Below are 26,921 nucleotides of genomic sequence, written 5' to 3' on the forward strand. Positions count from 1 at the left end.
ACTTTTGAGTTTCCGGGAAGAAAGAGTTAACGAGTGTTAGACCAGTCGCTGATTTTCGAGAGTCTCAGCCGGCTTTCTGAGGTTCCAGGTGTACACACACACACACACACACACACGCAATTCCCAGCTCGCTCTCTCTCCCCAGGGCGATTACTTAGCCTTAAGGGCACCATTTGGCCTTAAAGCAAATTACTTAAACAGTACAGGCAGTACACCGCGAAGAGGGAATCCTTGCAACTCGAAGGAGTGAGGGATATCTGCAAAGCGTGGTCTCCCGGCTCCACCGCTGGAGGAAAGGAGGGAATCAGGTGGTGGCCAGCATGCGTGCACTGCGTTTTGCTGCACACGTTAGCAATCAACTTAATTGAATTCATTGGAGTTTGGAGCCGGCCTCTAGCTCAGAGAGAGCTTTGAATGGCCAATTTCTCTCTTCTCCCCCTCCCCGCCTCCCGCCCGCCCGCGCTCCCAGTTCCCTCCCCTCCGGTTCCCCAGTCCGCACCTCCCTTCTCCACTCCCCTCACCCCCACTCCCTCCTCCGCCCTAATAAAACACCCACCAGCTCACTTGTTAAGACCCCCTTAAGTTGGAGGAGGCAGAAAGGCAACAACCGCGAGGAAGAAGTCAAGACGTCTGGAAAGAATTACCCAGTCCTGGCTTCCAGCAGCCCATTGAACCAGGGACTTGAACCAGCCCCAGCCAAAGACTTTCTCCCGATTCTACGCTTCCTGGGTTCTGCTGAGTTTTCACCAGGACTTTTTTTTTTTTTTTTTTTTTTATACAAAAAAGAGAAGAGACTTTCTGATATTAGGGGAGGGGAACTGGAGCAAAAGAATAAAATAAAGTTAACTTATTTTTTAAAGCACAGACAAAATTTTCTTTTGAGTTAGAAGACTTAAGTGCAACGGAAATATGAAATAATAGTGATTTTTTTTAAGTGGGGGAGACCTAAGCATTTAAGATTCCCCCATCCTTTTTAAATGTTGTTTTTAAATTTTTTATTTTTTTTGGCCGGTCGTCTCAAATTCATCTGATCTCCTATTACCTCAGTTTTGGAAATTGCCCGCCACCGACCCTCCGGGACCACACAGACAGGCTGAGGACAACTTTATGACCAAGAGCTGAACAAGGTACGTTACACTGGCGCGATTTGGTAAACACTGAGGGTCCTCGAATAGGCCAGGGAGAGGGAAGATATTATCCACGTAAGTGTTAAAAAACAAATTTAAGTCAATTTGCTACAGAAAGGTTTGAGGTCTGAAAATTTCCAACAGACTGAAAATCAGGGGATATTTCAGATCACTGTCAGGTTTAGCAACCTATCCCCTGTCTTTTCCCATCCCTGTGGCGCTCGCCAGAAACCCGCTGCCTTTCTGGGAACACAGGTAACTTCTTTGCCTGGGAAAAGCTGCACGTCCCGGGATGTACTTTTCCATTCCGCATCTTCCGGTGCTGCAGAGGGGCTCACGAGTTAGGAAACAAGAATTTTCACTGTTTAAAGAAAATGCATTCCGCCCCCTTCCCCCTTACATTCCCATCCCTTCTTTTTTCCCACACACTCGATGTGGGGAGGGAAACCCTGGATAGTCTAACGCGTTTTCCTTCTAAGTGGGAAGCCCGTTTCTTACTTGGAATGCAAAGGGTTAAAGCGATCCGGGGGTCCCAGCTCCGGCCCGGGAGGAGGAGGGTCCTTCGCCACCTCCTAGCAGCTACCGGCCTCATTCGGCCACTCCCCTTTTTTCCCTGGCCTCCCCTCCTTTGCACTCCCAGCACCCCATTAAAGTGTCAGGCTGGGTCTGTCCCGCCTCAGCCCGGCTCTGGAAGCCTTGCTACGGCCAGAGGTCCCTGACCCAGTCAGCGGCACCCGAAGGCCCGAGTGGGAGGAGGGCGCGCATCCCTTCTCTCTACTCCTGGGCCGCCCCGGGGCAGGGCTTGCGTGGGGACCGCGCGCTGCGCACAGGCAGCAGCAATGCCCTGGGAGCCAATTCCGACGTGGCACCGAGCACGCTGGCGCCTTTCCGCAGCTGCAGCGCGGGGCACGGTCGGGTGGGGGTTCGGGGGTGCCGTCCCGAGCGCTCGGCCCGGAGTAGGGGCGTGGTGGGGGGCTGTGGGAGCCGAGGTGAAGGTGGGAGGCGAGCCAGAGGCTGGACTGGGATGCGTAATCAACACCTTGGGCGGAATTCGTCACGCTGGTTCCCGCCCAGAGCGAGCTAGGGCTCCGAAATGGGTCCCTGCGAACAGGAGGGCGGTTCTGAAAGGAGGGTCTGTTTGAGTGCGAGGATGGGGAGGCGAGAGAGGCTTTTCCTCTAGCCAAGGAAACCGAGGCCAAGGCAGCCGAGGGGAAATGGCTCTGAAGGAATAATTAAGTCTGGAAGAGGCGCTGGGAGCGAAGAGGCGGTGCCTGAGGGAGGAGGGTTTACAAGACCCGGGTCCTATTACACAGTCTTAGGTGCCAGCTTCCCCCGAGACTCTCCGTCCACCCCTCAAAAGCCCGCGCTGAGTACTTGGGAGTCACCCACCCCACGCGCCTCCGTGGTGAGCCAGCCGCTACAACCCTGATCCCAGAATGTGGGTGTAGGAGCTCTGTCGGCCCCTCCGTGCTCAGTTCCACACCCTTGGGGACCGTTATTGCTGGGTGTCTCCCGAACAGCTGCCCAGAAACGCTACACTCCAGCCCACGTGGCTGGCCCGGGATTGCCTTTGACGTCACACCCAGGGGGGAGGTGTGACGCAATAGACTGGGACATTCTGATTGGCCACCAAGGGCTTCCCCCGAATTGGAGGCCTGAGTATATACAGACTTTTCAGCTCAGTCTAAGAGTAAAGCCAAGAAAGTTGGTAGTTGAGCTTTGCTGGAAAAGGGAGGCGACAGATAAGGGGAACAACTTCACTGCCTCTTGTAAATTTCAAGGTTTTTTCCAGCAGGTTTCTCATTACATTGAAGGCATAGAGTAATGTACCTCTGGATGTTTAAAACAGGAATATGATTTTTTAAAAAGGCCATTTTAACAAAATATTGTAAAGGTCAGCACACATTCAAACATGCCAATGATGAAAGGCTTAATATTAAAATGCATATTTATATAGAATTGGGTACAATACATAGTTATGCCCATTAAACTATTTGTAGATACAATTTAAAATTTTACAGAATAGGGTTGAAAAGAACTCTTGAATTCTAAACTTATTCCTTTCATTCCAGTATGTGCAGGTTGATTCATTATATTAGTTTTCACTGATTTTTCTAGAGGCTACATAAAAGTACTCAGACAGCTGAGGTACTGTTTTTTGTTTTTGTTTTTTAATACTTATCACGTTCCATCAAAAGTTTTCTTAGTATTTCGGCTATTCTTTTAAATTTTCAATAAAAGTTTAACTCTTTAAAGTACCTTTTGTAATATGCATATTATGTTGTGTATGCATTAAACATATTGGGACAAATCAGAATTCTAGGTATGTATCTCTGGATTATAACACTGTAAAATAAGAATATAATTTCTCCTATTTTCTTTTTTTATTTATATAATACCTGAGTTGAGTGAGTAGAAAAATGTATTGTAGAAGTACTGACAAATGCAAATTACCTGAGTTGCTTGTACCTAGACTTGAATCCTTACTTATCAGAGAAGGCTATGGTGCTTATAAAAATTCAAGGTCTTACATCGGTGACTAGCATCAAATTTGAATGTCATCCTTCACAAAACAAAGATATTTAGTCAGCTATCTCCTGGAAAACAGGAATTGTGCAACAAATGAGTAAGAAACTTACTAGAAAGTAAGTCATACTGAAACTAATCATTGTTAGGTCTGTAGAATAGTTAGTTCCACAATATTGAATTTCATAAATGCCTTTCACACATGGTTTCCTTACCAGCTAAGATTTTTTAAAAGCAATTTTTTCTTGAATTTTTAAACACATACCTTTCACCGATTCATGTATGTTTTATTATTGGCACTCTGGGAAAGGCCTTGTCCATGGAACAATGTGGAAATCCCCTTTGGTAAAGCCAAATTACACAGCTATATTTTTAATCTAAGAACAAGCAGCATGTTACATTATTAGCTTCTTGACTTTTATATAATGTGGGAGCTATGAGTTAATGTAGTTGGAGAATTAGAGCATAAACCCCACTGTCACCTTCTGGGTTATTATATCCACGCTGTGTTTCACTAGAAATTGCAAGGACAGAACCAATGGCAGCTGTTATGACAGCTGAATGGGGGGACAGCTCCCTGCAGAAAAATCATTTCGATCACCCCAATTTGGTTTTAATTCTTTCCTCTCTAGCAGCAATCTGCATAGACTGAGAATCATCCCACTGCATATCTTGTTCAATATTTTGAATGCCATCTATGTGCAATATGATATATATACTGCCTTGCCCCCAATCTAGAAGAATATTACTGCTATGAGTCCAAATAAATATGAGGTAACACTCTTAAATATTCCAATTTAAATAATAAAATATTTATAAATGGATGTCTCCTAAATAGATACATGTGTACTCCAGATTATTTAAAAATGAGTAAAAGGTAGTCCACATCTGAAGGGAACTCAACATACAAAAAGCACACTCAAAGATTTCAAATCACCATAGTATAAGGCAAAATATAATCTGGCCGTAAAAAAAGTAAAATAATAGCTACTATTTATCCCATGTCTAATGTGTATCAGGCACAGAGTTAGATACTTGACATAACATATCTAGCACCCCACCAACCACCCAACAAAGAGAACTTTGTGAAAAAAAGAAACCTTGTCTCAGAAAGGTTAAGCAACCAACTAAGTCACAGTGTTAGTAAGGAGAGTGGATTTCTCGAATATAACACCCTTGAACTGGACTATGCTGCAGCTGGACTAGTCAGATTTTGTTGGGGCTCAAATTCAGCAGAAATCACATCTGACTGAGAAATCAGGAAGACTCCTTGTAGAGACTTGGCGCTGCGGTACACATGGCTATGTAGGGAATGACCTATAGAGATAGTGCCCATGCACTGATGGAGGGACACGTGGAACTAGGATTCCATGCTGAGTCTTTCCATGATTTCCCCCTTTGTAACAGTGAATTTAGGGATGAAGTTTAGAATGGTGACGTTCAGGAACCAATAGGACAGTTAGGAGAATAGTCATCTTAGGAAGTCATTGATCAATATTGATGGTGCAAAGGAAGAGAAATCTGAAACCTGAAGCTGTGGATCCAGACACAGCTTAGGCAAAAAGGTGTTAGAGAGGTTTGTTTTCTAACCCTGTGAGCTCAGCTCCAGGGTCTCTTCTAGACTAAGTGCAGTGAGACTGGGAAGAAAAAGGCCAACTTCAAAGCCAGCAAAGGGAGAGGCAGTCAGACAGGGAGTAGGGGAGGGTCATGGGCTCTAACGTGAAGGCTGTTGGGAGTCTTCATGTGGGTGCTTCTGTTTGGATTTCTAGTTCAGAACAGTAGCAGAGGCAACACAGGCAATTCACATGAGGGGTGTGTATCCATGCAAAGGACATCAGGAAAGTTTCCTTAGACTTTTTAACCCCATGATTGCCGAACTTTGCTGCAATTAGAATCAGTTAAGGAGATTTTAAAACACCCGATGCCCTGGTAGAACCCTAGGCTAATTAACTCAAGAATGTTGTAGGAGCTACATCAGTAATTTTGACAGATTTCCCCAGTGATTTGAGACTTATTCCCCCCTCCCATACAACACCAGTTTAGAGCTAAAGAAAACCTGTGTTCCAGAACCAGTCCTGCTACTTATCAGATGTGACCTTGAGCAACGTATTCACTAAGGGAGCATTCTTTTAATATCCCTTACTGTCTTTTGTGCTTTTGTGTGTTTAAGTATTTTAGTCTACAAGTAAAAAGCCACCGATCCAATCTTCACTGGATTTTAGTACATAAATATTAAATGTCAAGACATTGAAGCCATCAATAACCCATTGAAGCTGATTTTATATATATATTTTTTCTTTATATATATTATATGTGTGTGTGTTTATATATACACATATATATATATTCTTTACTTAGTGAACCTGCAGAAAGGTATTCTTATTTGTGCATGTGGAAACGAAGCTCAGAGAGTAGATACCAAAATGCATTTGCTCTTTGCACTCACCCTTGTTCAGGTGACTATGATAAGAGCATGTCCACTTTCCATCTACATTCTTTCTTCTAGATGGTCAGCTATGAGTGGTAAGAAATATTGAAATGAATGAAGTCTCAGTCCCACCCCTAATCATATGATGTTCAGAGATACTAATTGTCCAAGGACACATGGCTTATTCTTGAGGGAACCCTCAAGTGTTTTGTCTAAAGTTGAACATTTAATATGAGGCAGAGCTTGGGATTGGATCCATTTATTCCCTGCCCTGGTACTCTGGCCATGATGTCACAGTTGTCCCTTAACTAACAATCAACAGCCTAAAGGAAAGGAGAGTCAGACCTATTAGGTGGTTCCTGGCCAGGTAGTAACTGACACAGAGCTCACATCACTGAGCCCTAACTGTTGATACTTTATTTTTAGGTACTGAAATCAGTTTTTTTTTTCTTTTTTTTTTTTTTTTTCACTTGTATAATCTGTTAGGTGAAGTCAATGTGATTAGCTCTATTTCATAGATGAAGAAATTGAAGATGGCAAGTATTATGCAACTTTTTCCAGGTTACCTAACCTATAAAAGAAGTCCTTAAAGATTATCAGGAAGTTATCCCAACTCAGTCTGGTTCCAGGGGCCAATATATGTGGGTGTGCATACACACACACACACACACACACACACACACGCTTGTGAGTCATTAACATCAAAACACAAAGCAGGGTGTGGATTAATGGACAATAAATACGGTAAGACTACTAGAGCTCACACTGAAGAAAGATGATCTCATTATCCCTCATCCCCTAAACTTGACCCCAGAGCTCAGATTGGAACTCAGCAGTTTCAGGAAGTGCTATTGGAAACTGTTGCCTTTCCCCCACCCCTAACTTTGTTAGCCATTAGTGAAAATAAATTTAAATATATATATATAATATATATATAATCTGTTGACTTTGGGGAGCTTACATTATGGTGCACCAAACTATTCTATCCTTGATTTGGCCTAGAATTCTGTGAAGACCGGACTTAGTGAATATATGATACCAAGTCCAACAGCAACTTAAAAATCAGTTTGTAGGCTAAAATCTCATACTGGTCTAAAAAAAACCCGGTTTTGTTTTGTTTTCAGTATTTATGGAAGGTAGATTTCTAAATCATATTTCTGTATAGCAGCAAACTCTTATGATCTAGGATGCAACTAACCACATTTTCCAATTTAATAATAAAGCCATATGTCTGACAAGGAGAGTTTGCTTATGAAATAGAGTGCTTGAATTGGGGATTGTCTCAGTAAATCTCACACATATGGTGCCCATATCTCTAAAATTATAAAGAAACACATCCTGTGTGTCAGTCCCTGACATCCATCTGTACCCTCAGTGATGCTGGCTCTAAACGTGCCTTTTAACCCTTTGGCCTCCAGTGAGATGCTGCGTCTGTCACACTAGACATGACATGATACCTTGCAGAAACTGAAAGGTTCTGTTGCTGCAGTTCACTAGCAACTTCTCCCAGGCTTCAAAAAGACATTGTGTAGACACCTATGATGTAAGAGGGTGTTCCCACTTCAGCAGTGGCCAGCAGATGCGATGCGAACACTCTCTGTGTCCACATGTGCTGACAAAAGCAAGGAAAATGTGAATAATGGAAAAGAATGGCAGGCAGCTCTTTTGCTGGTGATGGTGATTTGAAACACTTTTAAGCTTCTCCCAGGCAGAGTGTGTTTTAGTTCCCTTGAAATTTTTCACTCTTGTGAGAATGACTCACGTCTTGGAAAGGACAAGTTCCAAGTCGGGTGCTCCCAGCACATTTAGGCATTGGTTAATGTACACTTTTGGGAGTTTTCAGCATCCTGTCATCTGCTTTAATTAACAAGGGATGCTGTCGTCTTTTGCCTTTCACTGAAAACTCAGCATTTCACCATTCCCCGGCAGCCTGGACTTTGCATCTGGGTCATGATCACCATTGTCAGGCTCACGTGATACATACTCCCATGTCCGGTACAAGCGCTAGACGTGGAACGCACATTGGTTTTTTTAATTTCATTTTTTTTTTTGCTTCCACGTTAGCTGACACGTTAAACTGCATTGTGTTTGTTTTTTTTAAAACACTGTGACGAACACTTTGATTTTGCTCCTTACTGCAGCCCTTTGAAGGGTCACTGACAAGTACTATCATCTCCATTTAACAAGAGAAAATAATTGTCCACAGCTCAAACCCTGGTCTCCAGCCCGCTTTGCATTATGTAGATTGTAGTGAGTTAAGGAAACTGAACCCAAAATGGATGATGGGCACACAAACAAACACAAACTCAAAAATCATTTCTAGTTAACATAAGAATCCAAGGCAGGTATTCCTGATGGCAGTTCAAGGACCAAGCTGCTTGAATCTTTGGGCTTTGTGATCGATCCCCAAGGACCTGCTGATATGTACATCAAGACTGTGGACGGGAAGGATATCGCAGGTGGCCCATTCTCTCCTCTAAAAGCCCTATAGGAAGTGGCCCATCTCAGACTTCCAGGGGCTGCAGTGCCATGGCCACATCAAGCAGTGTGCTCAGAAGGAGGGGAAACACAGCTGGTGAGGAGCCACACGTTTACCCCGAGTGTGATGCACGTCCACTCAGGACCACCCCAGTGAAGACTCCAGGGACTAGAATGTGAACAGTGTCGCTGGAGCTGAGTGACGGGATTGCCCCACAACTAGTGACAATCAAGATATGAATAAGTGTTATGTCAACACTCAGTTGTAAGTCTTACCGTGGAATAGGAAACTGTAACTAGCATATCCAGCAAGAGATTTTGCAGATACTTGCTTAGCCCAAGTTACCACTGAAAATAAATTTACTTAGCTTTCAAAAACTATTTGAGTTAAAGAAAAAGGCTAAGTATTAATTATATGTAAAATGACCAAAAAACCCTGAGGTTGGTGTATTTGAAAGTGGGAAAACTGCAATTTTACCAATTATCTTCTCTCTTAGAAGAAGAGGAAAAATACTTCAAGGGGGAATATTATGATATTGTGATTAATTACAATATGAAATATACATTTGGTCTTTGTCCCATTTCTGGCACATTGCTTCTATCACCCTTGGGATTTCCTATAACGTTAGAAGTGTCATTTGTTCTGTTCATGAGGTGACTTTTGAAAAGCATTTAAGGATGGGGCTGGTGCCAGTGGAGCCAACCATATGGGTAGAGGGTGGGAACTTCCTGTCCCACACTCAGACCTCTGGGAAGGGGAGAGAGGCTGGAGACTGAGTTCTAATGCCAGTAACTGGTGATGTAATCAACCGTGCCTACATAATGAAGTCTCCATAAAAATCCAAAAGAAGAGGGCTCAGAAGCTTATGGCTTGGTGGAATTTCGGAGAGAGTGATGCACTCAGTGAGAGCATGGAACTCCATGTCTTTCCCCCATACCTTGCCTTATGCATCTTTTCAATTTGGCTGTCCCTGAATTATATCCTTTTATAATAAACCAGTGATCTAGTGAATAAATGGGTTTCCTGGTCCTGTGAGCCATTCTAGCAAATTAATTGAACATGGGATGGGATCTTGTGAACCTCTGATTTTTAACCAGCTTATCAGAATTACAGGTAACAACCTAGGCTTGCAACTGGCATCTGAAGTTGGATGGGGGTTGTGGAGCAGGCTTGTAGGACTGAAGCCTTAATATATGGAATCTGATGCTGTTGTGTATATGATGTCAAAACTGACTTAACTGTAGGACACCCAGCAGGCATCCAGAAAATTGTTTGTGTCATGTGTGGGAAAACCACTCCCCTACACATGCTGGAACTGGGTCCAGGAAACCAAAAAGAAAAAAAAATTAAAGAGGTCTACCAGGCACCTGTTCTGTGCTCAAAATAGGAGAACTTTGGGAAATAGAAAAATTATGATCCTCCTATACTCGAGTTCAAAGTATTTGCAGGAAATTCACAAACACTAGGGAAGAAAACAATTGGCTATTATTAAAAACTGAAATGTGTTCTAGATCTAACGTGTTAAGGCTTTTAAGACAAAGGACAACTTACCTTTTGAAATTAAATTGAAAATTGAAGGTAAATTTCTTCGTTATTCATTGTTTATTTCTGCACACATTCACTGTGTCCTTACTGCCTTCCAGTAAAGTTCCTGAACCCAGGTTGACTGCTAGGGGATGAGGGAGCTAGCCACATGAACAAAGGAATGTAGTTCAGAATTTCAGGGCCTTTAGATAAACGTCTGTGCAGAGTATCTAGAGGTAAAGAATTTTTTATGGCCACAGAGACTTGGGAAAAGATTGAGTCTAAACATCTTCATTGAATGGATTTTCAAAACTGAGACCCAGAGAGGAAAATTGACTGTCTCAAGGTCGCACAGATGACTGATGGAAGATCTAGGAAGACAGAATCCACATATCCTTATGCTCAACCTCGGCTGGCTGCATGGAAATGCTGTGAGCTGAGGGATTTGCGTTGGCGATGAGAAAAAAATTACATGTAAGAAAATTTAGCAAAACCTGTGGCTTTTTCACTGGTCAGTATTGGTGAGGGAACAAGACAGTGCAAGAGGAGACTGGCTCACTAAAAAGTTTAGATTCTGCACTTAGCTATAACCACATAGAGTGCATCCTTGGACAAATGACCTAACACACTAAAAGTAATGCATCCATGTATTTGTTTAACGCATTATGCTTTTCAATGGTACATTGCACCGTCATTTCCTTTGATTCTTAAGAGTCCTCTGAGGTGTGCTAGGAGAGCATCCTTATCTCTAATTTGCATATGGGCTAACTGAGGTACAGATACTCATACAGGTAAGTGAGGAATTCAGGGTTAGCACTCTTTGAATGCTTATAGTTCAACACTCTCCCCTGATGGTGCCATGTACATGACAAATATGGGACAGGAGAGATTAACTGAGAGTATCATGTGATTGTTTTCCAGATGCATTGTGAGAGGTTTCTATGTATCCTGAGAATCATTGGAACCACACTTTTTGGAGTGTCTCTCCTCCTTGGAATCACAGCTGCTTATATTGTTGGCTACCAATTTATCCAAACAGATAATTATTATTTCTCTTTTGGACTGTATGGTGCCTTTTTAGCATCACACCTCATCATCCAAAGCCTGTTTGCCTTTCTGGAGCACCGAAAAATGAAAAAATCTCTAGAAACCCCCATTAAGTTGAACAAAACTGTTGCTCTTTGCATTGCTGCCTATCAAGAAGATCCAGACTACTTACGGAAATGTTTGCAATCTGTGAAAAGGCTAACGTACCCTGGAATTAAAGTCGTCATGGTCATAGACGGGAACTCGGAAGATGACCTGTACATGATGGACATCTTCAGTGAAGTCATGGGCAGGGACAAATCAGCCACTTACATCTGGAAGAACAACTTCCACGAGAAGGGTCCTGGTGAGACGGAGGAGTCACATAAAGAAAGCTCACAGCATGTCACCCAGTTGGTCTTGTCCAACAAAAGTATCTGCATCATGCAGAAATGGGGTGGCAAAAGAGAAGTCATGTACACGGCCTTCAGAGCCCTGGGCCGGAGTGTGGATTATGTGCAGGTAGGTTTCCACATCTGCCAGGGCAAACGTCCATTTACATAAAGCGCCTTTTGAGTCCGTCCAGTCGTATGCTATAGTCCGTCCTGTGCCTTCTGCACACAGTACTCCTTTCAGTTCATTTGAAAACAGCATGACTGTTGAGAGCACATTCTGAAAGAGAGGGGAAAAAAAATCTTATAAAATGGTTAAGACTATGAAAGCGCTTAACTTGTGCAGTGTTATTGGTCGGAAATCAAGACTATTTTGAATAGGAGACCCTTCCTTCCTTCTTTTCCCCTCTCTTACCTCCTCTGCCCCCTTGGACCTGCCAAATCTCTTCCAACGTCATTTTCCACACTCTTAAAATTGCCAGCGTTGTAAGAAAGTAGTGTCTACTCCGGGAGAGGGAGCTTGAGAAAATCTGCAGCACCAAGGGAAAGTATAAAATATTTCTCACAGAGTCTAGGCAAAATGGGGGTGGTGGAAACAATTTTGATATAAAAATGTAGGAGTCCAAAACTGAGACAGATAAAAAGAAAGAGGGAAAAGGAAAACAAAACAAAACAACCTCCCGAGAACAAAATCTGTCATGTTTATTTCACTCCCCAAACAGCATTACCTCACTCCCTGCAATTTGACCTTTGAAAGCATTTGTGATGGTGTTTGCTTGCATGAAAATTAGACAGCCTGTGTCTCTCATTAGTTTCCTGACTGCTCACTCCAAGGTTTCTCCCCTTCTATTTCTCACTGAGGCTTTCTTCTTTAGAGCATTACTAGGGTCCTTGTGAGTTTTCTCGTAATTTTCTGCAGATACTACCAAAAAGGGAGAAATGTTTCTGGCTTCAAATACCCACTGGATACCCTTCCTCTTCTCTTCAATGTGAAATCGTTGTTTTCAGAGGACCCATCATATGCCTTAGGGGCCTTTATGAGCCCAAGGTGATGCCTGGTGGGTCTGTCTGTGTAATGGGATGAGAATGGCCACTGGCTTGAGAGTCAAGCCACAGAGGGGCTAATCACAAGTATCTGATCAGTGGTTGGCCTTGAGCAAGACCACCTCCCAAACCTTGGTTACCTGGATAGAAAAAAACCAATCTCACAAGAGGTTTGTGATAATTCTTTCAAAACAATGTATCCAGAGGGGCTCAGCCAAAGTTCTTAATGATGGTGTTGTTAAAATTATTAAAGCATTAACTGCTAATAGTATTATTATTTTTCATATGATCATCTAGTCCTTACTCAAAAACTATAGTGTGTATCAATGGCCATCTCAGGGTTAATTTGGCTAATCTCTGAAGAGTTTTGAGGCATTTCTTCAGTGGATGCCGCCTGTATATTAATCTCTATTCTAGGGAGCTGATTAGAGTTTTGCCCCCAAGTTTTTCCTAACTCCTAGAACTTTCAAAAATGGCGTTGTTTCAGTTAACACAGTACATTTTTACATTTTTACATAGTGCAACTTCAGGCCCAGATGAGAGCCGATAAAAATGAAACTTTTATAGTAAGGGATGGCTAGGGAACTTATAGAGGATTTGAAGTACGAAGCTCTGGGCCTAAAATGAGAAAATACCTGTTTTGACATTTTTGCACTTAATTCTAATTAAAATAATTGCTACATTTGTCATTTCTAATCAAGATGTCATTGTGTGGTTTTTCTTTTTCTTTTTTTTTCTTTTTTTAACTGCTTCTCCCAAAGCCCCTTCTCCCATCATCTTGTTTTGTATTTTGTTTGTATCCTTGACAACCTGACTTGTGCCTGTCTGGTAAAAAATATGAATCTGTGATGTGTTCAAGTGGGCTTTTTGCTGCTGCCCTAATCAGGCTTGAGAACTTTCCTTCCTTCAGAACGAAGCCTCCAGATAGACAGACCCTAGCCACAGCCACTGGCTGGGCCCTGAATTCTCTTGAGACTCAGCCTATTCAGAGCACTCAAACAAGGGTAAAAAAATCTTTTGGTATTCCGAAACCTTTAATACTATTGGGCCATGCTTCATCAAATCCCTGATACTTAACAATTTATGCCCTGTAAAAACAGAAGTTTCATAATGTTCAGTCTAATAGAGTGCTCTTATCTTTCAATTCTGACTGACCCAGAGTCTAAGAGTGGCACAGCAGAAGCCACGGAAAGACGAAGGGGAGAGGATTGAGGATCTTGGCTCCTCTGAGCATTACCAGTGATTGGATGTGGCGTTCAAGTTGGTTAGAGACGGAAGGAGGCGAAGTTCAGTGCTAATTCACAGGAGGGAAATGGGGGTTGGGGGGAGAAACTGACCATCTGCTCCTACTTGCTAACCTGGCTGGAGAACACTGCTTAACTGTGCAGGGAGATGGCCAAAATGGTTGGCTTCCAGTTGCAGCTGCGGCCTGGACACTGGTCAGCACTCTTTTCACTTGATCTTGAATGGATGCCTTGCTGATTACTCTCATGTCTATTATTTCATGCCTTCACCGCTCTCCCAGAGCCTTACCCAAACTCCTCCCTGCTTAACTGCTAACATATGACCTTGCCTCCGATGAAAGAGAACAGCAACGTACAGACTCTGAACGAAGGCTGTCAAGATCTGACTCCTGTTTACAGTGTTGAGGGTACCCAGCCTCACCTCTGCCTCCAGGTGAATCTTTCCACCTGCACTTCTGAGCTTTCTGGATTGTCTCCCTCTGGACACTTTCAGAACAAGGCTTTATCAATGACCACCTCTTTATATCACTCCCTCTCATCTCTTGTCTTCTCTGGTGATTCCTGTTTGAGCCGTGTAGCCACTCAAGTAATTACTGTATCGTGGAAAGCGGAGGGATGCTTCGGTCTAGGACAAGGTCAGTGGGGTAGGAAGTCCGTCTGTGATACTACTGGCTGCTTCCAAAGAGAGAAAGACAGAAAAACAGAAGGAAAATAACAAAAAGTGAGAAAATAAGATACAGGGAATTAGAAATAGGAGGAGAATGAGGAGGATTTTCTTTAATTTTGAATCAAAGTATTTTCCAGAGAAACTTCCAAAGATGTAGAAAAGTAAAATGAGCAAAACTGAAATCATCTACAGCAAATACATGACTCATTCATAGACTATCAAATTTAATACTTTCCAGCATATACTTTTTTTATTTTTCCTTTAAAAAAAAACACTTTTGAGATTACATTTACTTTTGTATTATTTTTTACTTAATACCAGAAGACTTTTAAAGTATCCTTTGATATCCAGATAAGATAACTGCTTTATCTATATCTCTTCATTGAACATTGGTATTAAAACATAAGTGGCCACCATTCTATGTGACAAAGGAAAAAAACCCAATATTGTCTGGTGTGTGCATTAAGAAGTTCCCAGGTAGATAATAGGCAATAAGTATGAACATTTTCTAAAAGGGAAGATTATATAGGAGGCAATTTTATTATTAATTGGCAGTACCATAGCTATCCAAGATTCTCTGAGTAGGAGAAAAGACTAAATCATTCATAATAGTAGAGTTGACCCTCATTACTTACGGACTCTATATTTGTAAGTCAATCTGCAGACTAAAAGTTACTTATTACCCCCAAACCAATAGTTGCAGTGCTTTTGTGATTATTTGCAGACATGTGCAGACTGACCAAAAAATTGAGTTGCCTGAAGTGCATGTTATGTTCATAGCTGGGGTCAAACAAGTTTCTGTTTTGCCTTTTTGTTTCAGCTTTTTTTTTTTTTAATGTGCTTTCTAACTGCATGTTTCTTTTTTTTTTTTTTTAACATTTTTTATTGATTTATAATCATTTTACAATGTTGTGTCAAATGTTTCAGCTTTTATACTGTCAACAAGTGTCTTCTTTAGTCTACTTAATATGTTTTTCATAATTTTGTGCTTCTTGTTAGCAATGTAGCATTTTCAAATGGTCCCCAAGTGTAGCATTGAAGTGCTGTCTAGGGTTCCTAACACAAGGAGGCTGTGATTGCCTTATGGAGAAAATAGATTTGTTAGATGAGGGCTGTTCAGGCGTGAGTCAGTAGTGAGTTCAGTGTTAATGAGTCAACAACATGTATTAAATAAGGTGACAGTAATAAAATAAGGTTAAGAATTGATCACTAGACAAAAATGTTGTGACCAAAGGGCTTTGGGGAACCTAACCCTGTATTTGTGCTGGAAGCAATTTTTTGGTATTTGCTAATTAATTGTTCATGGCAACTTGGTAGAACATAGCTACCGTGAATAATGAGAACTGATTGTATAGAACATTTGACTAGAATGGGAACATTTGGTTCCTATTGTATGCCTCCTGTATTCTGAAATTTTCTGAAGGTTGATGTTGAATGTTAATGTGACCTTGTATCCATCATTTTAGAGAATGAAATTAAGAACGCATTAAAATAAGAATAGGGAGATCTGACTTCTTGATTGAACTCTGGTGTTTACTCGCTATGGGCCTCAATTGGTAGAACAGATAATCTCTGGGATCACTCCCAGCTCAAGAATCTAATTCAGTATGGTCTTAATTTCTTTCTAGCAATACATCTCTGCTTTGCAAGAGTAGGATCAAAACAACCAAACAAAAACCAAAAACCAAAAAACAGAGCGAGAGAGAGGCTGTATCACCAGAATTTTCTTTTCATTTTTAATCTACCTATTCCCCCTTACCTTTCCAAGTTGAGTTCTTGAATATAAACCCTGACTTAAGGCCACCATTATGCGATTTCCTCATTCCCTTCCTTTAGAATGAAAATTCCAATCATTTGGAATAAGAGCGTTTCCTGGCTTAAGCCTTAGAGGTGACAACCTTTGGTTTCTCATTTTTCCAGCTGGCTTGTCACCTTTGTTTTGCACCTTTTACAACATTCACTCATGTATAAGTCTTTCTGAAAGAGAAAAGAGGATAACCAAATGATTCCTTTTTCACCTTAATGTCTTGAAAAGATTCCAGGTTAGGTTGCCTGAAGTCAAATAATACTTTATAACAGTTTGGGTAATACATTCTACCAAGGAAGGCAGAGGTCTTCCTAATTCTTTTTAAAAGAACAGCAAATAAAGGCCAAGTTGTTCAGGTGTCTATGACTGAGAGGCTTTCTGTTGGCTAGGTTTGACATCTTCTACCACGCACCAAATTACTGTGAGAGAGAATCATCGCACCCACCCCCCACCCCCGCCCCGGTCCCTCATCCCTCTCCCAAAAGGCAATTTCTTTCTTTGTTCTTGAAGGCTTTTTTTTTTTTTTCTGGAATGGTTTTACTGATTAATTTCAAAAGGTTTTTTTAGTCCTATAATTCTTAGATTTTATGATTTTGTTTTTGCCACTCATAATCTACTGTAAGCTGCTCTCTACCCTGTTTTTTTCCCCTGGTAGATAACCCAATCTAAGGGCTTTTAGCTCAATTCAATTTGTTTAACTGATTTGTTGGGCAGTGGAGAAGGCACTGGTGTCTGCTTTCTGAGGGAGTCATAGTTTATTTGCAGTAATGATAAGAAGGACCCTTTCCCTTATTGGACTAATGTTCTTAATTTGTGCCTATGGTTTTGATTTATCACTTTGTAGTATTTATGCCTTCCTTTTATTGAGCATTTGCTATGAGCTAGCCCTTATAAGTGCTATCCATATATTATCTAATTAATTCTCCATTATAATAAACCTATGAAGTAGATATGATCATCCATATTTTTCACCTGAGAGATGGAGACTTAGAAAGGTGAGGTAAGGAGGCTAAGTTTAAGAAGCTAGTGTATAACTGGCAGATGGTGGACTGGACTCAGATCTGTCTGATTCCGAGGCTTACACAGTGCTTTCTTTTCCTTTCAGTACTGTGTTTACTCTGGCACTGTCCTTTTGGGAGTTCAGGGGGCTGGCACCATCTTGTGTTTGCTAGTAAATAACTACTGGTGATTTTGTTGTTGTTGTTGTTCTGGCCAATTCGTTCTCGCTTGAGAAATGTCCTGGGGGAAAGGAGGGGTGGGGAGACTCCATTTACTATGTGGTTAAATTGTGGAAGGGAAACTGGGCATTGGGATCATGACCAAAAGTGAGTGTCAGACATTGTAGAAATAGTCTCACTGGGTCCAGGCTAAGATGAAGGGTCAAGGTTAAGAAGGGTTGAGCTGTACAAGCAGGCAAAGAGTAAAGGCAGCAGCCACAGAAGGGGTCTTGATTTATTTTCAACCTGCTTCCTCGCTGAAGGCAGCCGGCGTAATGAAAGTTTCCTCTTGCCGTGTAGCTCTCAGTGCCCTTTCCGGTGGTTTGGGGCAGACGGAGGTGGGGGATCCACCAGTCAGTCTGAAAGGAAATGTGTTTTTTTTAAAAAGTTGAACATGGAGACTTGGATACTTGGCATTTTTTTTTTAATTAAATTTTTTTAATCAGTTATAGTCAGTTTACAATGTGCCAATTTCTGGTGTACAGCACAATTCTTCAGTCATACATGAATATACATATATTCATTTTCATATTCTTTTTCACTATGAGCTACTACAAGATCTTGAATATATTTCCCTGTGCTATAAAGTATAAACTTTTTCATCTATTTTATATATACCTGTCAGTATCTGCAAATCTCGAACTCCCAGTTTATCCCTTCCCATCCCTCTCCCCACTGGCAACCACAAGTCTATATTCTGTCTGTGAGTCTGTTTCTATTTTGTATATAAGTTCATTTGTCTTTTTTTTATTTTTAGATTTCACATATAAGTGATATCATATAGTATTTTTCTTTCTCTTTCTGGCTTACTTCACTTAGAATGACATTCTCCAGGGACATCCATGTTGCTGCAAATGGCATGCTATCACTTTTTATGGCTGAGTAGTATTCCGTTGTATAAATATACCACAATTTTTTTTTTCCAGTCATCTGTTGATGGACATTTAGGTTGCTTCTATGTCGATACTTGGCATTTTAAACTTGGGTCTTAGAAATTGAGAGCCATTTGGTAAAATGTAACAATATTTCTACAGGAGGTTTTTATTTAAGCTGTGGTGAGGTAGACTAACTTAAAACTGAGTGAGGTAAGTAGGAGTAGCTTTATAGTCTAATAAGTAAGTAATGTATATAGACAATAAGAGTTTATAATTATTATCGATAGTTCCAGACACATTTGAATTTATTCATTATGATAAGAGATTCTTGATAAGCGATCAACTCCCATGCCCTTTTAGAGATTTTCTCTACCAAGTCATTTATTCCTGGTAGAGATTGTAATGATCTTTTAAGTGCGGGTTTATTTAAAGTATAAAAATCTGAAGATTAGTGCCTAACATTGACGGTTTACTTCTCTACAGTGCTTTGTAATTACAGAGTTCTCTTATGTTCCATGTCTCACCCCAGTATCATAGTGATGGTAAACAACCTATTCACGGTCATAGAAGTAGTGAGATACAGGCCTTAAGACTTAATTTTTCTTGATTCTGAGGATATTTTTTCTTGTAATAGCCAAATCTTGGCTAAAGAAAACAATCTAGTTTATGAACGTTTTATACTTTTCATGTAGTTATTTTATTTGTAACACATGGAGTTATAGGGAACCTTTAAAAAAAAATCTGCTAGAATTAAAATTGAGGCTTAAACAATATTTTCTATCAACTTTAAAAAAAATTTATGAAAGCGAACCCTCCTCCTGCAACCAATTATTTTAGGTCCAGGGTTGGCAAACTGTGCTTGTAAAAGTTCTGATGGTAAATTTAGGCTTATGCAGGTCATACAGTCTGTGTTGCAGCTCTTCAGCTTTGCTGTTTTAGTGTGAAAGCAGCCATAGATAATATGAAAACAGGCAGGGAAGGTATAGCTCAAGTGGTAGAGGGCTTACTTAGCATCCACAAGGTCCTGGGTTCAATTCCCAGTACCTCCTCTAAACAAATAAATAAATAAGTAAACTTAATTGCCTCCCTCCTCAAAAAAAAAAAAAAAAAAAAGAAGAAGAAGAAAAAATGAATATACATGCCTGGGTTCCAATAAAACTTTACTGATGGACATTGAAATGTGGATTTCATATCATTTCATGTGTCTCAAAATAACTTTTTGGGGGTTTTTGAACTATTTAAAAAGATAAAAACCTTTTTAGCGCACAGGCTGTATCAGAACAGGTGGCAGGCTGAACTTGGCCTGTAGACCTTAGTTTGCCCACTCCTGTTTCAGATAGGAAGGGAAAAAAGGACACTAACTCTTGGCTAGAACAGTGAAGGAGGAGGAGCAGGGGTCTCATACATCTTAGTTGCTGATTCTGTGGTTAAGACTGACATGGCTGCTTCCTCCCAATTATATCTTCTTGTCTTGACATTTTCCATTCATTTTAGTCAAAATTTGGTGACTTTGCTTCCTTTGCACATCTCCTAGTGAGAAGCCCTATGACTAGCGATCATGCAGTTTAAACAAATTACAGTGATACATTCAGTGTGTGGACAGAGAGACGTGTTGATTTGTTCTCTAGTTGTTTCCGGTGTGCAAGTCACGTGCTGTGGTTTTTTCCCAGTGTGAGGTTAAGCTCTGTGTGAACTGGTGTCTTTCTCCCACAGCTTCTAGCCCTGAGCTAAGTAGCCAACATTCATGAAATTACACACTTGTCATTAATTGGTGAGGAGACAGCTAGAAATCCTGTTTCTACTAGACTGCTTTTAAGAAGGGCTGAAGTTACACTCTTTACTCACTAATAAATCAATCCTATTATGTCCGGGAACATACATGCTTTCACGGACTGTCATAGATGGTGGCTTTCTAGTTGGCACTGAGTCACCAAATAACATCCAGGACTGAACTGCTTTAAAACTCTTTAATCCCACTATAACAAACCCCTCCCAGGAGATTTCTGAGGGCTTTCCCGCCTGACAGTTAAACTCACCATGTGAACAATGTCTCTCAGAGAACTTCTGGCACTGTGCTGTTGGAAACTGGGAGGGGCAGGGCCAATTTAAATATGCACAAGTTTGGTTCAAGTTTAGTCGTTTCAAAGAGGCAGTTCCCTTGGCTTGCTTATGCTCACAAGCAGGCAGAGTTACTTGAACATTAATTCTAGATGGCCCCTTCCTGTTTTTTTTTTTTTTTCAGTCTTATTTTAGCTTTCTGGTTTTACCTTTTGCAGCTTGAGTCAATAGAGGTGGGTGTGACCGTAAACTTTCAGGATGCAGGGAGGTTGAAAGGTGGGTTGAACGTCTGCCTTTACTTTTTACTACCTTAGTCACTGGCCTGCCAAGCTTATGCCATATGCAAAACAGTGGCCGACAAGGCGGAAGAGAGGCAAAACATCGCCCCTGGAGGAGTTTGTTCCGGTTTTTGAGACCTGGGATGCTTGGGTACAAATCCAAGTGTTAGTATAATTCTATTTTTTTTTTAACAGACTACTAATGCCTAGCTGCTATCTAATTTTTTTTCCTCTAAAATATGTGAGACAATGCTGGACCAATACGGAATGCCCCACCCCCACCCCCAAAAGGGGCAGGAGGTTATTTAGAAATTAGATGCTTCTAAATAAATTAAATAATAAATTCAGAAATTAACTCTAAAATTATTATAATTAATTAAATCCAGGTGATGAGTTCACTTTTTATAACTGGATACCCTATATATTCCTTAATTCATAAGTTATAACTATGCATTAAAATCGCGATTTTCACCAACATTCTTCATTAATATATATTCATATGTTTTTCAGAAAAAAATAGCTATTGGTAAAATTAAGACAGTTTTTTTTTTAAATGTTGAGATTTCCTATCTATATATGTGAGGGACTCGTGTGATATACATATATAAAGTCCCCTTCAACTCTGAGAGTTCATGCTCCTACAAATTATTTTTATATTTTTTTCATTCAAAACTGATGTATCAAATCCCTACTATTTTAATAAAGTAGTTCAGAGAACTGTAAAAATGATTACTTTTGATATAAATAGACTAAATCTTGATCCAATTCATAAATGTAGACAGGCTACATAGAAAAACAATGGGAACTGCAGGTAACACTCCTGTCTCTGCCCATCGTGTCATTTATTGTTTGGATCAGGGTGTGAAACTGGTTTATTACATGTCAACTTTGATCAGTTTATATCTGCTAGGGCCTGGCTGTATTCTCCAGAAAAGAATACTGTCTGATTAGTGTTCATTATAGGGAGGTGGTAGCACTCTTCCTACTTTTGATTTTCTTTGATCATGTGGAAGAAGCTCTGTCCACAGGTATAATGTACCTGTGGGAAAGGTGGTAACTTTTCCCAGCTGTCTCACTCAGTCTTCCCTAAGAGAAGTGACTTATCCTGACTGGGTGTGTGTGGGAGGAGTAAGGGTCGCCTCACTCCGTCTTCCTCTTTCTTCTGAGAGTGGGCTACCACCAAGGAGCGGGGACCTGCATCCCTTTTGAAGGGCACACGCCATACCTGCAGGAGAAGGCTTGCCCCACAGAGATGTCACATAGAAGTAAGTCTAAGTCTGGGGAACATAATTGTGAAGGCTATTACTCTACAAAGAGAACCTATTCTCCACATCAGCTTTATGAGCATACAGGTGACATTGTGGCTTCTTATCTCTCAATTTAAAGAAAGAGAGACATCTATGGTGATCAACCCAAGATGTTTTCCAAGTCCTGGAAACCTAGGATGTTACCTGGGATATGAAACGTTCATTGCCAGAATTGGGAGCATCTGTGGCAAACCAGGAAAAACTGGTTACCCTTCTACGCCATGCCTCCCTGGCCCATCACTTTAGCTGTTCTGTCCAGCAATGTCGTTAACTTAAAAACTGAGTTTGCAAGCTCCTTGTGTTGGCCATGATACAACGAACTTTCATCCCTGTGATACTTGCTTGTTGACGCCTTGGGACAGTATGGCTGAAGGCGTAATATGCCCAATTCTGATTCTATGGCGCATACTCATCTTCTTTCCTTAACTCATTTCTTAATTCTTTGCAGGTTTGTGATTCAGACACCATGCTTGACCCTGCCTCATCTGTCGAGATGGTAAAAGTTTTAGAAGAAGACCCCATGGTTGGAGGTGTCGGCGGAGATGTCCAGGTGCATATGGCTTCACTTTTTGCATAAGTGACTTTCAGTAGCACGCTTGCTCATTGATTCCTTGAACATGTATCTACTACTACACACCGAACTTTGTGCCAGGTGTCCCTTCTGGTGCTAGAGACACATTACAACGTGCCTCAGACACACTTTTACTTCATCTTCTCCTGTCTAAATTGAAATAATTTAGGACTTCTTTGCTTAGTCCTGGGATATAACCCATGTATATAGTGGCTGATAAGTTATATACAGTATATATATAATGTAAATATGTACTGATTTCCACCATTTCTTCTTGAGCCACAACTTCACGTTCTGGTAAAATGATGTTGGAACTTATTTAGTACAAGGGTTAAAAAATGGATGTCTGGCAACGGATGGGTTCTATCTTGTACGTATTTAAAAGCTGAGCAATACGTGGTTGGTCAGAAATCCAAATTGGAAGACAAAAGAAGAAAAGAGACTGAAACTCAAATGTACATTAATGAGAAAGTCAAAGGAATAATTGAATAAGTGGGTTTTCTAATATTTATTTCCCATCATTTTCTATCAATAGAGAAACGATTAGGAAAACAATATTAATGAAGGTGATTTGAAATTTGTGGAACGGGAAAACAAATATGTGAAAATACATGAAAATTAAAATGAGCCCTTTGCAAACATGCTATTAGATTTTAGCAAAAGATGAGACGCACGTGGAATTTATACTTTAAATTTAGGTATGGGGTTGCTGTATAACCCGTTTTGTATAAGCATGGTGATCGTGAAGGCAAAGAAAATGCCTTACATGGACAAAGAAATACCCTGGTGCTAAAAAGGAAGCATGCAGAATCCAAATGAAAACTGAACAAAATGGAGACAGAGGAGAGAATTTAGATACGCTGCCAAGAAAAAGCTGATAATTTTTAATAGCCTTTATGTAAGGTATTATTTCAGGATTCAAGTTGTGAGGTAGAGCCGGAGGAAACCGTTTTATCCCTGGCATTGCTCACAGTGGGGAGGAAGCAGGATAATAGAGTTGGATGAGTTGAAAATTAACCAGAACCGGAGAGAATAGAATTTAAAAACCTTCAAATAGTGGGCAGTAGAAAAAAATAGGGGAATAATTTAAGGGCCGAGAACTAAAGCCTAAAAAATTTCTCTATATTAGAACATAACAGCAAGAACCAGAGACAAAACACACAGCTAAAAGGATACAGAGAGTGATGAAACAGGAGAAAAAAAATTATTATCAAAGTGTCCCAACACATAAACACAACTTACCAAGTTAATCAAGAATCAAAGAATATAAAATAAAATCATGTCAAAAAAGATGAAAGAAGCCAAAATTAAAGGATAAAAAAGCAAATATTACTCTAAGTAATGCTGCAGATTTTGTTGGAATTTTAGCTGAGGTTTACCTTTATTTACTTATGTTTTCCTTCTTGCAGATTTTAAACAAGTATGATTCCTGGATCTCCTTCCTCAGCAGTGTGAGATACTGGATGGCTTTTAACATAGAAAGGGCCTGTCAGTCTTATTTTGGATGTGTCCAATGCATTAGTGGACCTCTGGGGATGTACAGAAACTCCTTACTGCATGAATTTGTGGAAGACTGGTACAATCAAGAATTTATGGGCAGCCAATGTAGTTTTGGAGACGACAGGCATCTAACAAACCGAGTGCTGAGTCTGGGCTATGCAACAAAATACACAGCTCGGTCCAAGTGCCTTACCGAAACACCTATAGAATATCTCAGATGGTTAAACCAGCAGACCCGTTGGAGCAAGTCGTACTTCCGAGAGTGGCTGTACAATGCGATGTGGTTTCATAAACATCACTTGTGGATGACCTATGAAGCAGTTATCACTGGGTTCTTCCCTTTCTTTCTCATTGCCACAGTCATCCAGCTCTTCTACAGGGGTAAAATTTGGAACATCCTCCTCTTCTTGTTAACTGTCCAGTTAGTAGGTCTCATAAAATCATCTTTTGCCAGCTGCCTTAGAGGAAATATCGTCATGGTCTTCATGTCCCTCTACTCAGTGTTATACATGTCAAGTTTACTTCCTGCCAAGATGTTTGCAATCGCAACGATAAACAAAGCTGGGTGGGGCACATCTGGAAGGAAAACCATTGTTGTTAATTTCATAGGACTCATTCCAGTATCGGTTTGGTTTACAATCCTCCTTGGTGGTGTGATTTTCACCATTTATAAGGAATCTAAAAAGCCATTCTCAGAATCCAAGCAGACAGTTTTAATTGTTGGAACGTTGCTCTATGCATGCTATTGGGTCATGCTTTTGACACTGTATGTGGTTCTCATCAATAAATGTGGCCGGCGGAAGAAGGGACAACAGTATGACATGGTGCTTGATGTATGATCTTACGTTGTTTGATGTTTGCAGTCACAGATGCAGACACACACAAAACCTTAGTTCCTCTAGGGACTGCACAGTATTGTGGCATCAGATAATGCCACCAAAGGAGACATATCACTGCTGCTGGGACTTGAACAAAGACATTTGTATGGGTTAATTGTAATTCTGCCAAAGTAAAATGATACATCCAGAAGAAGAACTCAGATTTAACGTGTTATTTCTATGAAAATGGGGAAGAATTCTTTGTTTATGCACTTTTTCCTTACTGTACATCCGCCTAACAGTGTTTTGCCCTATATACCTCACTAGTCACGCTTTATGTGGGTTATCATGGAAGAAAAGGATTTTGGAAACTCAAGGAAAAGTTCTTTCAACATATACAACCTAACTTATGGACTGTATTGATAGCTAATTTTTTTTTTTTTTAGAAAGGTTTTTCTGTTTAACTCTACCAAATGAAATGCCAAAGTAAATTTTACAAGCTGTTGGCTGTGCTGTATTTTTATATAATTGTACTGTGTTTTAAAATTTTGTATGCCAATTTTAAGACAAATTTTACATATTTTATATTTTACTTTTCTGCCAAAATACACCTGTTCTTCCTCTCTTTTTTAATAAAATAGGTTCTGAAAAAATTCATACTTAAAAAAGTCCTACCCAAAATGTGAAGCTTGGTTGACTGATGTTCATGATAGAAAGAATAAAATGTTTCTCTCTCTCTCCCTTTAAAATTGAATAGTTTATTTCTGTGAAAAAGTATTTAAACTTTCAATATTTTAACTTGTTTCATTTCTGTTAGAAAAGGCCAATACACCTGTCACACTTCGGGAGTAGAAATTCATGCTTATGTGTACAAAAAAGATATCATTGAAAATCAAGGCCAAAGGGGTAGAAAAGTGCAATTTTTTTCATAAGATTAAAAAAAAGGGAATGCTAGTTCTCAAAAGCAAACACTAGGCATCCAGCACTAGACAAAACCTGAGTATCAAAGATAAGCAGCCTTTGGAGATTCTCACAGAGTTTTCCCAGGCTAAGTGAAGTGGGAAGTGGAAAAAATTATCTGTATGATTTGGATAAAAACAATGCAGCTCATTTTGTTCTGTGGCCTGAATTCACTGGATCCTGTCTATAGGTTGCATAGACTTTACCTACCTTTTATTTTTTCGAGCTTGTCAGTTCACGTTACATGTTAGTATGGGGTTTATATGGGTAACTTTGATAAATTAAAGGTTAAAGCATATGGATTCAAAATGGGCAGAATCAAACTCCAGGCATCCTCTTTTACTTTCTAGGGAAGTTTTTTTTTTTTTTTTTTTTTTGCCTGAATTATACAGATAATTGCTTCATCTCTCCTGTTCTTGGCCTGCACAAGTGTGTTACATTGTGGGTGTGACATCCAGGTTTAGTGGTAGTTGTATCAAGAATTGGCACATAAGGAAAAGGATGGATCAGGTATCCTTGCCTGATCAATTTAGCAACTCCAGAGCCTCAGTTACCCATCTGGACTCTCGGCATGACCCATCTTGCCTTGTAGCTGGTGCTGTGTTGACCTGTGTTTAGAACACAATTGAGCACATGAATAGTTGCATAAAATGTATTTTGATGAAGCAGCGATGTAGAGAAGTGTTTGATCATGTGCTTCCTGCCTTTCTGTTTCCTTTTTATGCAGACGTATATGTTCCATCTATCCTGCCTAAGAAAAAAACTGCACATTCTACCTTCAGAGTACAAAAAGGTACAGAATATTCTGCAACTCAGACTCTCACTGATTGGAGAGCCTGTGGGAAACAAACACACCATGCCATTAAATGAGACTAAAACTTGAGTTTGCCTTTTTAACTATTTATGTTCTAAGTTAAGCTTTGATAACATTCAAATGTCAAATTCTCTCATTCTTATAAAAGATTGAATTAATTGCCTGTATTTATTTTAGCAATTATTCAATGTATTTCCAGTATAGGATGTATAGTATAATTGAATTTTTTTGTAAATAAAATATTTTTGATAAGATTATT

General features: G+C 40.2%; 1 protein-coding gene and 1 long non-coding RNA gene across 3 annotated transcripts in view; one reads left to right on the plus strand and one right to left on the minus strand.

Moving 5' to 3' along the window:
- The window catches only part of LOC116659762, a 35,729-nt gene extending 24,262 nt beyond the window's left edge, over nt 1-11,467 (minus strand). The window contains exon 1 of one of the 2 annotated variants that reach the window (XR_004315101.1): nt 11,339-11,467. This is a non-coding gene — a long non-coding RNA (uncharacterized LOC116659762). Of the gene's footprint in view, nt 1-1,625; nt 2,871-11,338 lie in introns of those variants that run through there. The other variant, XR_004315100.1, reaches the window with a different exon arrangement.
- Nucleotides 504-26,916, plus strand: LOC102518631 (hyaluronan synthase 2). Its single transcript, XM_032467712.1, has 4 exons — nt 504-1,127; nt 11,006-11,632; nt 22,448-22,549; nt 23,980-26,916. The coding sequence occupies exons 2-4, from the start codon at nt 11,006-11,008 to the stop codon at nt 24,907-24,909; spliced, it is 1,659 nt and encodes a 552-aa protein (XP_032323603.1). The 5' UTR covers nt 504-1,127; the 3' UTR covers nt 24,910-26,916.
- The last annotated feature ends 5 nt before the right edge of the window (nt 26,917-26,921 follow it).

The sequence above is a fragment of the Camelus ferus genome, chromosome 25, assembly GCF_009834535.1.
Source record: "Camelus ferus isolate YT-003-E chromosome 25, BCGSAC_Cfer_1.0, whole genome shotgun sequence".
Taxonomy (NCBI): domain Eukaryota; kingdom Metazoa; phylum Chordata; class Mammalia; order Artiodactyla; family Camelidae; genus Camelus; species Camelus ferus.

Bases quoted from the DNA above. Each gene is read 5' to 3' on its own strand.
- LOC102518631 (XM_032467712.1), top strand. From the start codon at position 11,006: ATGCATTGTGAGAGGTTTCTATGTATCCTGAGAATCATTGGAACCACA. The intron at 11,633-22,447 runs GTAGGTTTCCAC...AATTCTTTGCAG, and splicing joins GGAGTGTGGATTATGTGCAG to GTTTGTGATTCAGACACCAT. The intron at 22,550-23,979 runs GTGCATATGGCT...TCCTTCTTGCAG, and splicing joins GTGTCGGCGGAGATGTCCAG to ATTTTAAACAAGTATGATTC.